This window comes from Heptranchias perlo, unplaced genomic scaffold (assembly GCF_035084215.1).
Source record: "Heptranchias perlo isolate sHepPer1 unplaced genomic scaffold, sHepPer1.hap1 HAP1_SCAFFOLD_188, whole genome shotgun sequence".
Lineage (NCBI taxonomy): Eukaryota > Metazoa > Chordata > Chondrichthyes > Hexanchiformes > Hexanchidae > Heptranchias > Heptranchias perlo.
Window position 1 is genome coordinate 2,054 of NW_027139145.1, and position 13,136 is coordinate 15,189.

Genomic DNA, 13,136 nt, shown 5'->3' on the forward strand with positions numbered 1-13,136 from the left:
TCCTCTCATTCTATCCCCTCTCACTCTATCCTCTCTCACTCTATCCTCTCTCACTCTATCCTCTCTCACTCTATCCTCTCTCACTCTATCCTCTCTCACTCTATCCCCTCTCACTCTATCCTCTCTCACTCTATCCTGTCTCACTCTATCCTCTCTCACTCTATCCTCTCTCACTCTATCCTCTCTCACTCTATCCTCTCTCACTCTATCCTCTCTCATTCTATCCTCTCTCACTCTATCCTCTCTCACTCTATCCTCTCTCACTCTATGCTCTCTCACTCTATCCTCTCTCAATCTCTCCTCTCTCACTCTATCCTCTCTCACTCTATCCTCTCTCAATCTTTCCTCTCTCACTCTATCCTCTCTCACTCTATCCTCTCTCACTCTATGCTCTCTCACTCTATCCTCTCTCAATCTTTCCTCTCTCACTCTATCCTCTCTCAAACTTTCCTCTCTCACTCTATCCTCTCTCAATCTTTCCTCTCTCACTCTATCCTCTCTCACTCTATCCTCTCTCACTCTATCCTCTCTCACTCTATCCTCTCTCACTCTATGCTCTCTCACTCTATCCTCTCTCAATCTTTCCTCTCTCACTCTATCCTCTCTCAATCTTTCCTCTCTCACTCTACCCTCTCTCAATCTTTCCTCTCTCACTCTATCCTCTCTCAATCTTTCCTCTCTCACTCTATCCTCTCTCACTGTATCCTTTTGATGAAACTTTCAGTCACGTCCTCCTTACTCCCCCATAAATGTCTGATGTCCATCTGTGAAACACTTTATGATTGTCTTTCTTTGTCAAACATGTCATATAAATGTCACATTCTTGTGATTCTTTTCAGTGTTTGCCCCAACTCCCCTAATGTTATAAAACTAACATGAAATTTATCTCTCTGCTTTTTAAACTTCGACTTTATTGATGAACCCACACATTGCCCAGACTTTTTTAATCTGGACACTCTCGATGTGAAATTGTGATGGTCTCCTTCAGCAACATGATGGCTGAGAAGTGGAAAAGACGCACTGTTCATTCACTTGGCCTGCGCTAATTCTGCCAAACACATTTAAAGCCAGCCAAAGAGGACCGAATGATAAGAAAAGTCCCATAGGCCAATGAAATTCTGATAAACCGGTCAATCTTCGGAAAACTCTTGTGCATTGGGGCTTCCACTGATAAGGAAATGAAATGATGCTGGATTGTCACGTTAATAGTTTTGGCCAAATCCCAACTCACTTTTCTCTCTCATTTCCAGACTTGTTAGTAACGACCTCAGTCTTCGGTGTTTTGATGAACTGGCATTGGCGCTGACCACAAATCAGAGGTTGGTGAAACTGTATTTGAATCACAACCAGCTGAAAGACTTGGACGTCATAAAGCTGTGCAGTGCATTGAAGGAGCCACAGTGCAGACTACAAGTACTGCAGTGAGTGACCCACGCTCTGAGTTCATTTTAACACCCCATGCCGTCTTTATAACACAAATTATAGGCAAACCAAGCACAGGGGTTCATTTCTAGAGGGATAGAATTGAAAAGTACAGAATTTATGTTAAATATCGAACCGTGGTTAGACCACACTTGGTGTAATGTGAACAGTTCTGATCTCCATATTATAGAAAGGATATGGAGGCACTGGAGAAGATGCAGAAATGATTCACAAGATTGACACTGGAACTGAGAGGTTACCTAGCAGGAAAGGCTGAACAGGCTCGGGCTCTTTTCTCAAGAAAAGGGAAGACTGAGGGGTGACCTGATAGAGGTCTTTAAGATTATGAAAGGGTTTGATAGTGTAGACGTAGATAATATTTTTCCACTTGTGGGGGAGACCAGAACTAAGGGCCATAAATATAAGATAGTAATAAATCCAATAGGGAATTCAGGAGAAACGTCTTTCCCCAGAGAGTGGTGAGAATGTGGAACTCGCTCTATCCTCTCTCATTCCGTCCTCTCTCACTCAATCCTCTCTCACTCTATCCTCTCTCACTCTATCCTCTCTCATTCCGTCCTCTCTCACTCAATCCTCTCTCACTCTATCCTCTCTCACTCTACCCTCCACTCTATCCTCTCTCACTCTATCCTCTCTCACTCTATCCTCTCACTCTATCCTCTCTCACTCTATCCTCTCTCACTCTATCCTCTCTCACTCTATCCTCTCTCACTCTATCCTGTCTCACGCTGTCCTCTCTCACTCTATCCTGTCTCACGCTGTCCTCTCTCACTCTATCCTCTCTCATTCTATCCTCTCTCACTCTATCCTCTCTCACTCTATCCTCTCTCACTCTATTCTCTCTCACTCTATCCTGTCTCACGCTGTCCTCTCTCACTCTATCCTGTCTCACGCTATCCTCTCTCACTCTATCCTCTCTCATTCTATCCTCTCTCACTCTATTCTCTCTCACTCTATCCTCTCTCACTCTATCCTGTCTCACGCTGTCCTCTCTCACTCTATCCTCTCTCATTCTATCCTCTCTCACTCTCCCCTCCACTCTGTCATCTCTCACTCTGTGCCCTCTCACTTTTCAATTCGAAATAGCATAGATACATTTAAGGGGAAGCTCGATAAACACATGAAGGAGAAAGGAATAGAAGGATTGCCTGATAGGATGAGATGAAGTAGGGAGGGAGGAGGCTCGGGTGGAGCAGAAACGCCAGCATTGATGAGTCGGGCTGAATGGCCTGTTTATGTACTGTAGATTCGAAGTAAAAATGATATTTTACAAATTTACACTGTTTTCACCTCCTGTCACTGTGCTTAAAACGTGTGACTTCTCCTCCAGTCTTAGTCACAACCAGATCACCAGCAACAGCTGCCAAGCCATGGTTTCTGTTCTCACCCAAAGTCAAGCACTGTCATGGCTGAACCTGACCCACAATAAGATTGGGAATTCTGGAGTTAAAATTCTGTGTCGTGCACTGAAAGACCAGGACTGCAAATTGCAAAAACTGAGGTGGGTTGGTTGCTGCTTGAACAATGTGAAATGACAGGTAGGACCTGGTGGGAATGTGAGAAAGAGGACTGGGAATTACAAACATTTACCCCCCTGATCAAAAAAGGAGAGAGGGATAGACGCAGCAACTATAGGGAATCATAGAATGGTTGCAGCATAGAAGGAGGCCATTCGCCCATCGAGCCTGTGCTGACTTCTTGCTAGAGCAATCCAGTTAGTCCGATTCCCTCGCTCTTTCTCCGTAGACCTTTAATTTTCTCCCTTCAAGTATTTATCCAATTCCTTTTTGAAAGCCATGATTGAATCTGCCTCCACCACCCTTTCAGGCAGCGCATTCCAGATCATCAATACTCGCTGCGTAAAAAAGTTTTTCCTCATGTCGCCTTTGGTTCTTTTGCCAATCACCTTAAATCTGTGTCCTCTGGTTCTCGACCCTTCCACCAATGGGAACAGTTTCTCTTTATTTACTTTATCTAAACCCTTCATGATTTTGAACACCTCTATCAAATCTCCTCTCAACCTTCTCTGTTCCAAGGAGAACAACCCCAGCTTCTCCAGTCTATGCACGTAATTGAAGTCCCTCATCCCTGGAATCATTCCAGTAAATCTCCTCTGCACCCTCTCTAAGGCCTTCACATCTTTCCTGAAGTGTGTTGCCCAGAACTGGACACAATACTCCAGTTGTGGCCGAACCAGTGTTTTATAAAGGTTCATCATAACCTCCTTGCTTTTGTACTCTATGCCTCTATTTATAAAGCCCAGCATCCCGTATACTTTTTTAACCGCTTTCTCAACCTGTCCTGCCACCTTCAATGATTTGTGTACATACACCCCCAGGTCTCTCTATTCCTGCACCCCCTTTAGAATTGTACCATTTAGTTTATATTGCCTCTCCTCGTTCTTCCTGCCAAAATGTGTCACTTCGCATTTCTCTGCATTAAATTTCATCAACCACGTGTCTGCCCATTCCACCAGTCTGTCTATATCCTCTTGAAGTCTATCACTATCCTCCTCACTAGCACCACTGCTTGTCTTGATATATATTAATGACATGGACTTGGGAGTACAGGGCACAATTTCCAAATTTGCAGATGACACAAAACTTGGAAGTATAGCGAACAGTGAGCGGAGGTACTGGCCACAATCTTCCAAACATCCTTAGATATGGGGGTGGTGCCAGAGGACTGGAGAATTGCAAATGTTACACCCTTGTTCAAAAAAGGGTGTAAGGATAAATCGGCAACGACAGACCTCGATGCTGGGGAAACTTTTAGAAATGATAATCCAGGACAGAATTAACAGTCACTTGGACAAGTGTGGATTGATTAGGGAAAGCCAGCACGGATTTGCTGAAGGCAAATCGTGTTTAACTAAACTGATAGAGTTTTTTGATGAGGTAACAGAGAAGGTCGATAGGGGCAATGCAGTTGATGTTGTGTATATGGACTTCCAAAAGGCATTTGATAAAGTGCCACATAATAGGCTTGTGAGCAAAATTGAAGCCCATGGAATAAAAGGGACAGCGGCAGCATGGATACAGAATTGGCTAAATGACAGGAAACAGAGAGTATTGGTGAACAGTTGTTTTTTGGACTGGAGGGAGGTGTACAGTGGTGTTCCCCAAAGTTGGAAATATATCGCCGTTCCTTCATTGTCGCTGGGTCAAAATCCTGGAACTCCCTTCCTAACAGCACTGTGGGAGAACCTTCACCACACGGACTGCAGCGGTTCAAGAAGGCGGCTCACCACCACCTTCTCGCGGGCAATTAGGGATGGGCATGCCAGCCTTGCCAGCGATGCCCACATCCCGTGAACGAATAAAAAAAAACATCAGTTGTGTGGACGCTGCTGGAATCTATCATCAGGGACAGAGTGACTGAGCACTTGAACAAGTATGAGCTGATCAAAGAGAGTCAGCATGGATTTGTGAAGGGGAGGTCGTGTCTGACTAATCCAGTTGAATTTTTTGAGGCTGTCACTAGCATGGTGCACAGGGGAGTGTCAATGGATGTTGTCTAAATGGACTTCCAGAAGGCATTTGATAAAGTTCCACACAAGAGATCATTAGTAAATATTACCGTGCATGGAATTGGAGGTTATCCTCTGACATGGGTTCGAAATTGGTTGGGAGAAAAGGCGACAGAGAGTATGAGAATGTTCTTTGATTGGCAGGTTGTGACCAGTGGTGTTCCTCGGGTATCTGCGCTGGGGCCACAGCTTTTCACCATATATATTAATGGATGAAAGTATCGAGAATTGTTTTTAAGGTTGGCAGATGACACTTAATTACGAGGCACAGTCAGTTGCGAAGTTGCGTGCAGGAAGTTACAAAGCGACATAGAAAGATTAATAGAGTGGGAAAAACTGTGGCCAATGGAGTTCAATGTGGGGAAGTGTGAGGTCCTCCATTTTGGATCCAAGTAAGACTAATGGGAATATTTTCTTAATGGTGAGAGAGTAGGAACTGTGGAGGAGCAGAGAGATTCGGGTGTCAAGGTACACAAACCATTAAAAGCTGGCGGACAGGTGTAAAAACTAATAGGAAGCAAATGGAATCATAGAATCATAGAATCTTGCAGCACAGAAGGGGCCATTCGGCCCTTCGTGCCTGTGCCTGCTCTTTGAAAGAGCTGTCCCATTTACTCCCACACCCCAGCCTTTTCCTCAAAATTAATCCTCTTCAAGTCGATGTCCAATTGCCTTTTGAAAGTTCCTATGGAATCTGCTTCCACCTCCCTTTTTCAGGGAGTGTGTTCCAGATCTTAACAGAGCTCTGGGAAAAGAACTCGAGGGCAAATGAGAAGAATTTCACACAATTATTTTAAATCCATGACCCCTGGTTACCGACCCATTTGCCTGTGGAAACGGTTTCTCCCTCTTGCTCGATCAAAACCCCTCATTATTTTGAACACCTCTATTACATCTCCCTTTAACTTTCTCTGCTCTAGGGAGAACAATCCCAGCTTCTCCAATCCCTCCACATAACTGAAACTCCTCATCCTGGTAAACCTTCTCTGGACCTTGCCATCCTTCCTAAAGTGTGGTGCTGAGAATTGTTCATAATACTCCAGCAGGGGCCGAACTAGTGATTTGTAAAGATTTAGCTTAACTTCCTTGTTTTTGTATTTAATGCTCCTATTTACAAAGCCTTGTATCCCATATGCTTTCTTAACTGCCTTATCAACTTACCCTGCCCCTTCAAAGATTTGTGAATATTTACTCCCAGATCCCATTGCTCTTGCATCCACCACAAAGCAGCACCGTTTCAGATTATATTGCCTCTCCATGTTGTTCCTTTGAAAATGCATCACTTCACATTTCTCTGCATTAAATTTGATCTGCCATGTGTCTGCCCATTTCACCAGTTCATGTCCTCCTGAAGTCTGTTACTATCCTCCTCACTATTTACTACATTGCCAAGTTTTGTATCATCAGCAAACTTCAAAATTGTACTCCCTATACCCAAGTCCAGGTCATTTATATATAACGAGAAAAGCAATGGTCCTAATACTGACCTGTGGATGACCCCACTACTTACATCTCTCCAGTCAGAGAAACACCCGTTCACCACTACTCTCTGCCTCCTATCCCTTGGCTAATTACATACCCAAGTTACCACCATCCCTTTAAACCAATATACTTCTAATTTCCGAATAAGTCTGTTATGTGGTACTTTATCAAATGCCTTTTGAAAGTCCACATATATAACATCAATTCCACTACCCTCATCAACCCTCTGTTACTTCATCAAAGGGATTTTTTCCCCTTCAATCATTTCTCCAATTCCCTTTTGAAAGTTACCATTGAACCTGCTTCCACCGCCCTTTCAGGTGGTCATTCCAGATCATCACAATGCGCTGCGTAAAAAAAGTTTATATTTATGGATAGAGTGACTGAACACCTTGAAAATTTCCAGCTGATCAGAGAGAGACAGTATGGGTTTGTAAAGTGGACGTCAGGCCTGACGAACCTGATTGAATTTTTTGAAGAGGTGATTAAAGTAGTGGACAGGGGAATATCAATGGACGTTGTTTATATGGACCTCCAGAAAGCATTCGATAAAGTCCCTCATGAGAGACTGTTAGCTAAAGTCGAAACTCATGGAATTGAGGGTAAATTATTGACCTGGTCAGGAAATTGGCTGTGTAGCAGGAGACAGAGAGTAGGGATAATGGGCAGGTACTCAAATTGGCAGGATGTGACTCATGGGGTCCCACAGGGATCTGTGTTGGGGCCTCAACTATTCACTGTATTTATTAACGACTTAGATGATGGGACAGAGAGCCACATATCCAAGTTTGCCAATGACACAATGTTAGGCAGCATTGTAAGCAGTGTAGATGGAAGCATGAAATTACAGAGAGATATTAATAGATTAAGTGAATGGGCAAAACTGTGACAAATGGATTTCAGTATAGGCAAGTGTGAGGTCATCTACTTTGGACCTATAAAGGATAGATCAGGGTACTTTCTAAATGTAGAAAAGCTCGAAACAGTGGAGGTCCGAAGAGACTTAGGGGTCCATGTACATAGATCATTAAAATGTCATGGACAGGTACAGAAAATAATCAAAAAGGCTAATGGAATGATGGCCTTTCTATCTGGAGGACTAGAATACAAGGGGGTAGAAGTTATACTACAGATATACAAAGCTCTGGTTAGACCACACCTGGAGTACTGTGTTCAGTTCTGGGCACCGCACCTCAGGAAGGATATATTGGCCTTGGAGGGAGTGCAGTGTAGATTTACTAGAATGATACCTGGACTCCAAGGGTTAAATTACGAGGAGAGATTACACAAACTAGGGTTGTATTCTCTGGAATTTAGAAGATTAAGGGGTGATTTGATGGAAGTTTTCAAGGTATTAAGGGGAACTGATAGGGTAGATAGAGAGAAACTATTTCCACTGGTTGGGGAGTCTAGGACGAGGGGACATGGACTGAAAATTAGAGCCAGGACTTTCAGGAGTGAAGTTGGGAAACACTTCTACACACAAAGGGTGGGAGAGGTTTGGAACTCTCTTCCACAAACGGCAGTTGGTGCTCAATTGTTAATTTTAAATCTGAGATTGATAAATTTTTGTTAACCAAAGTATTAAGTGATATGGGGCTACGGCAGGTATCTCGAGTTAGGTCACAGATCAGCTATGATTTCAATGAACAGGCTCGAGGGGCTAAATGGCCTTCTCCTGTTCCTATGTTTCTCATGTCGCCTCTGGCTCTTTTGCCGATCACCTTAAATCTGGTTCCTGAGTTTACCATCCTTCTGCTACTGGAATCACTCTATCAAAACCGTTCCTGATTTTGAACACCTCGATCAAATCTCCCCTTAACCTTCTCTGTTGTAAGGAGAACAATCCCAGCTTCTCCAGTCTCTCCACAGAACTGAAGTCCCTCATCCCTGGTACCATTCTAGTAAATCTTCTCTGCACCCTCTTTAAGGACTTGACATCCTTCCTAAACTGTGGTGCCCAGAATTGAACACAATACTCCAGCTGGGGCCTAACCAGTGATTTATAAAGGTTGAGCATAACTTCCTTGTTTTTGTTTTCTGTCCCTCTATTAATAAAACCCAGGATCCAATATGCTTTTTTAAACACACTTTTCAACTTGTCCTGCCACCTTCAATGATTTGTGTACATACACCCCCAGGTCCCTCTGTTCCTGCCCCCCTTTAAAATTGTACAATTTATTTTATTTTGCCTCTCCTCATTCTTCCTACCAAAATGCATCACTTCACACTTCTCTGTGTTAATTTTTATCTGCCATGTGTCTGCCCATTTCACCAGTCTGTCTCTGTCCCCCTGAAGTCTGTTACTATCCTCCACATTGTTTATTACATTTCCGAGTTTCATGTCATCTGCAAGCTTAGAAATTATGCCCCCTATACCCAAGTCCAGGTCATTAATATATATTAAAAAGAGCAGTGGTCCTAATACTGACCCCTGGGGAACACCACTGTTTACTTCCCTCCAGTCTGAAAAACAACCGTTCACCACTACTCTCTGCTTTCTATCCTTTAGCTAATTTTGTATCCACTCTGCCACTGTCCCTTTAATCCCATGGGCTTTAATTTTGCTGATAAATTTTGTGATACTTTATCAATCTTTTGAAAGTCCATATACACAACATCAACTGCACTACCCTCATCAACCCTCTCCGTTACTTCATCAAAGAATTCAATCAAGTTAGTCAAACATGATTTTCCTTTAACCAATCCGTGCTGACTTTCATTTATTGGCCCACACTTTTCCAAGTGCCAGTTTATTTTGTCCTTGACAGTGGTTTGTAGTAGTTTTCCCACCACTGACGTTAGACTGACTGGCCTGTAGTTACCAGATTTATCCCTCTCCCCTTTTTTGAATAGTTGTGTAACATTTACAATCCTCCAGTCCTCTGGCACCACTTTCATATCCAAGGAGGTTTGAAAGATTGTGGACAGAGCTTCTGCTATCACCATCTTAGCTTCCCTCAGCAACCTTGGATGCATCCCATCTGGACCGGGGGACTTGTTAACTTTGAGTGATGCCAAATTATTTAGCACCTCCTCTCTATCTATTTTGATCCTATCCAATATCTCTCCTCCCTCCTCCTCTACTGCGACATTAACCATCCTCTTCTTTTGCGAAGACAGATGCAAAGTCCTCATCCAGTATCTCACTCATGCCCTCTGCCTCCACAAGAAGATTTCCTTTTTTGTCCCTAATTGGCCCCACCACTCCTTTAGCCATCCTTTTACTTTTTATATGTTTATAAAAGACTTTTGGGTTCCCTTTCATGTTACCCGCTAATCTTTTCTCACACTTTCTTTGCTCTTCTCATACCTTTATTCAGTCCCCCCGCCCCGCACTCCCTGTGTTCTGTCTGGTTTTCTACTGTATACTCTATCTGACATTTGTCCTAAACCTCCTTTTTATGCTTTATATTAACCTCTCTTTCTTTTGTCATCCATCGAGCTCTAGCTCTGGATGCCCCATCGTTCCTCCTTATGGGTGTGTACCTGAACTATCTCCGCCTTGACGGCCTGCCATTGCTCATTACAGTTTTCTTAGCCAATCTCTGTTTCCAGTCCACCTGTGCTCGATCCCTCCTCAAATCACTGAAATTGGCTCTCTTCCCATTGGGTATTTTCATCTTTGATTTTTCTTTTTCCCTTTGCGTAACTACTTTAACCCTATTTATATTATATATATATATATATACCCAATTGTTCTCCCACTGAAACACACTCCACTTGCCCTACTTTATTGCCCAGAACTAGATCCAGCACTGCTTCCTTTCACATTGGGCTAGAAACATACTGATTTATAAAGTTCTCCTGTACACATTTCAGGAATTCTTCCCCTCCTTGCCTTGTACACTGTTTCCCCCAGTCTATATGAGGGTAATTGAAGTCCCCCACTATTACTGCTCCATTATTTTTACATTTCTCTGAAATTTGCCTACAGATTTGCTCCTCCATCTCCTTCAGATTTATTTCCCATTAAATCCTATGAAAAATATGATTAAAATTAACTATAAAAGCATAATAAAAATCCGAGCCTGAATTGTTAAAGTGTTAATTCACCTCATAGTATCATGGTATGTTACAGCACTGAAGGCTGCCATTTGGCCCATCGTGCCTGTGTTGGCTCATTGAAAGAGCTATCCAATTGGTCCCACTCCCCTGCTGTTTCCGCATAACCCTGTGAATTTTTTTGCCTTCGAGTATTTATCCAATTCCCCTTTTGAAAGTTATTATTGAATCTGCTTCCACCGCCCTTTCAGGCACTGAATTCTAGATCATAACAACTCGCTACGTAAAAAAATGTTTCCTCATGTCGCCTCTGGCTCTTTTGTCGATCACCTTAAATCTGTGTCCTCTGGTTACCGACCCTCCTGTCACTGAAACAATGTACCAGAATTGTTGATAGATTAACGGAGAATATCAATCCATTAAAATAACCCTGTCCCTGAGACTTTAACATATATTCTTTCAGTTTGAAACACAACAACTTGACATACGACAGCTGTGAAGAATTGGCATCTGCTCTCAAGGAGAACTGTGGATTATTGGACCTGGACATCAGCGCAAATAAAATAACTGATTTAGGTGTTGGATTCTTGTGTCAAGTGTTGAAAAACAGCAACTCTAAAATACAGTGTCTCAGGTGAGTGTCAGTCAGCATTATTTTGCTAATTCCAATGGATATTTTCATGTTGGACTGAGAAAATGGGGATAATTCTCTCCATAAGACAATGAGAGATAGGAGCAGGAGTAGGCCATTCGGCCCCTCGAGCCTGCTCCACCATTTAGTGAGATCATGGCTGATCTGATTTTTACCTCAACTCCACTTTCCCGCCCTTTCCCCATCTCCTTTGACTCCCTTGCTGATCAAAAATTTGTCTAACTCAGCCTTGAATGTATTCAATGACTCAGCCTCCACAGCTTTTTGGGGTAAAGAATTCCAAAGATTCACGACCCTCTGGGAGAAGAAATTCCTCCTCATTTCCGTCTTAAACGGGCGACCTCTTATTCTGAGGCCATGCCCCCTAGTTTTAGATTCCCCCATGAGGGGTAACATCCTCTCAGCATCTACCCTATCGATTCCCCTCAGAATCTTGTATGTTTCAATAAGATCTCCTCTCATTCTTCTAAACTCCAATGAGTATAGACCCAACCTGTTCAATCTTTCCTCATAAGACAATTCTTCCATACCCGGAATCAACCTGGTGAACCTTCTCTGAACTGCCTCCAATGCAAGTATGTCCTTCCTTAAATAAGGGCACCAGAACTGTACGCAGTATTCCAGGTGTGGTCTCACCAGCACCCAGTACAGTTGGAGCATGACTTCCCTGCTTTTCCCTAGAAATAAAGGCCAATACTCCGTTTGCCTTCCGGATTACCTGCTGCACCTGTATGTTGACTTTGTGTGTTTCATGTACGAGGACATGCAGATCCCTCTGTACCGCAGCATTTTGTAGTGTTTCTCCATTCAAATAATATTTTGCTTTTTCATTTTTCCTCCCAAAGTGGATGACTTCACATTTTCCCACATTATATTCCATCTGCCAAATTTTTGCCCATTCGCTTAACCTGTCGATATCCCTTTGCAGACACTTTGTGTCCTCATCACAACTTGCTTTTCCACCTATCTTTATATCATCAGCAAATTTGGCCACAAGTCTCTCTGTTCCTTCATCCAAGTCATTGATATATATTGTAAATAGTTGAGGTCCCAGCACTGAGCCCTGTGGCACCCCACTAGTTACAGATTGCCATTTTGAAAATGACCCTTTTATCCCGACTCTTTGTTTTCTGTTAGTTAGCCAATCCTCTATCCATGCCAGGATATTACCCCCAACACCATGAGCTCTTATCTTGTGCAGTAATCTTTTATGTGGCACCTTATCGAATGCCTTTTGGAAATCCAAATATACTGCATCCATCGGTTCCCCTTTATCCACCCTGCCCGTTACTTCCTCAAAGAACTCTAATAAATTTGTCAGACATGATTTCCCCTTCATAAAACCATGTTGACTCTCCTTGATTGTATTATGAGTCACTAAATGTCCTGCTACTACTTCCTTAATAATGGATTCTAGCATTTTCTCAATGACTGATGTTCGGCTAACTGGTCTATAGTTACCTGCTTTCTGTCTCACTCCCTTCTTGAATAGGGGTGTTACGTTTGCGGTTTTCCAATCCGCTGGGAGCTTTCCAGAATCTAGTGAATTCTGGAAGATTACAACCAATGCATCCACTATCTCTGTAGCCACTTCCTTCAAGACCGTCGGATGCAAGCCATCAGGTCCAGGGGACTTGTCAGCCTTTAGACCCATTTGTTTACCTAGTACTTTTTCTCTAGTGATAGTGATTATTTTTAGTTCCTCCCTCCCCTTTGCCCCTTGATTTTCTACTATTATTGGTATATTATTCGTGTCTTCTACTGTGAAGACAGATACAAAATATCTGTTCAATTCCTCTGCCATTTCCTTGTTTTCCATTATTATTTCCCCAGTCTCATCCTCTGAGGGACCAATGTTTACTTCAGCTACCCTCTTCCTTTTTATATACTTGTAGAAACTTTTACTGTCAGTTTTTATATTTCTTGCTAGTTTACTCTCATAATTTATTTTCTCCCTCTTTATTGTTCTTTTAGTCATCCTTTGCTGGTTTTTAAAGTTTTCCCAATCTTCGGGCTTACCAGTAA

General features: G+C 42.7%; 1 protein-coding gene across 1 annotated transcript in view; it reads left to right on the forward strand.

Annotated features, from left to right (window-relative positions):
* Window positions 1-1,250: 1,250 nt before the first annotated feature.
* Window positions 1,251-13,136, forward strand: part of LOC137309877 (NACHT, LRR and PYD domains-containing protein 5-like) — a gene marked incomplete at its 5' end in the record, with an annotated part of 115,776 nt that continues 103,890 nt past the window's right edge. Inside the window, 3 exons of the mRNA XM_067977892.1 lie at window positions 1,251-1,421; window positions 2,774-2,944; window positions 10,923-11,093. Coding sequence (XP_067833993.1) covers window positions 1,251-1,421; window positions 2,774-2,944; window positions 10,923-11,093 — 513 coding nt within the window. The remainder of the gene's footprint in view (window positions 1,422-2,773; window positions 2,945-10,922; window positions 11,094-13,136) is intronic.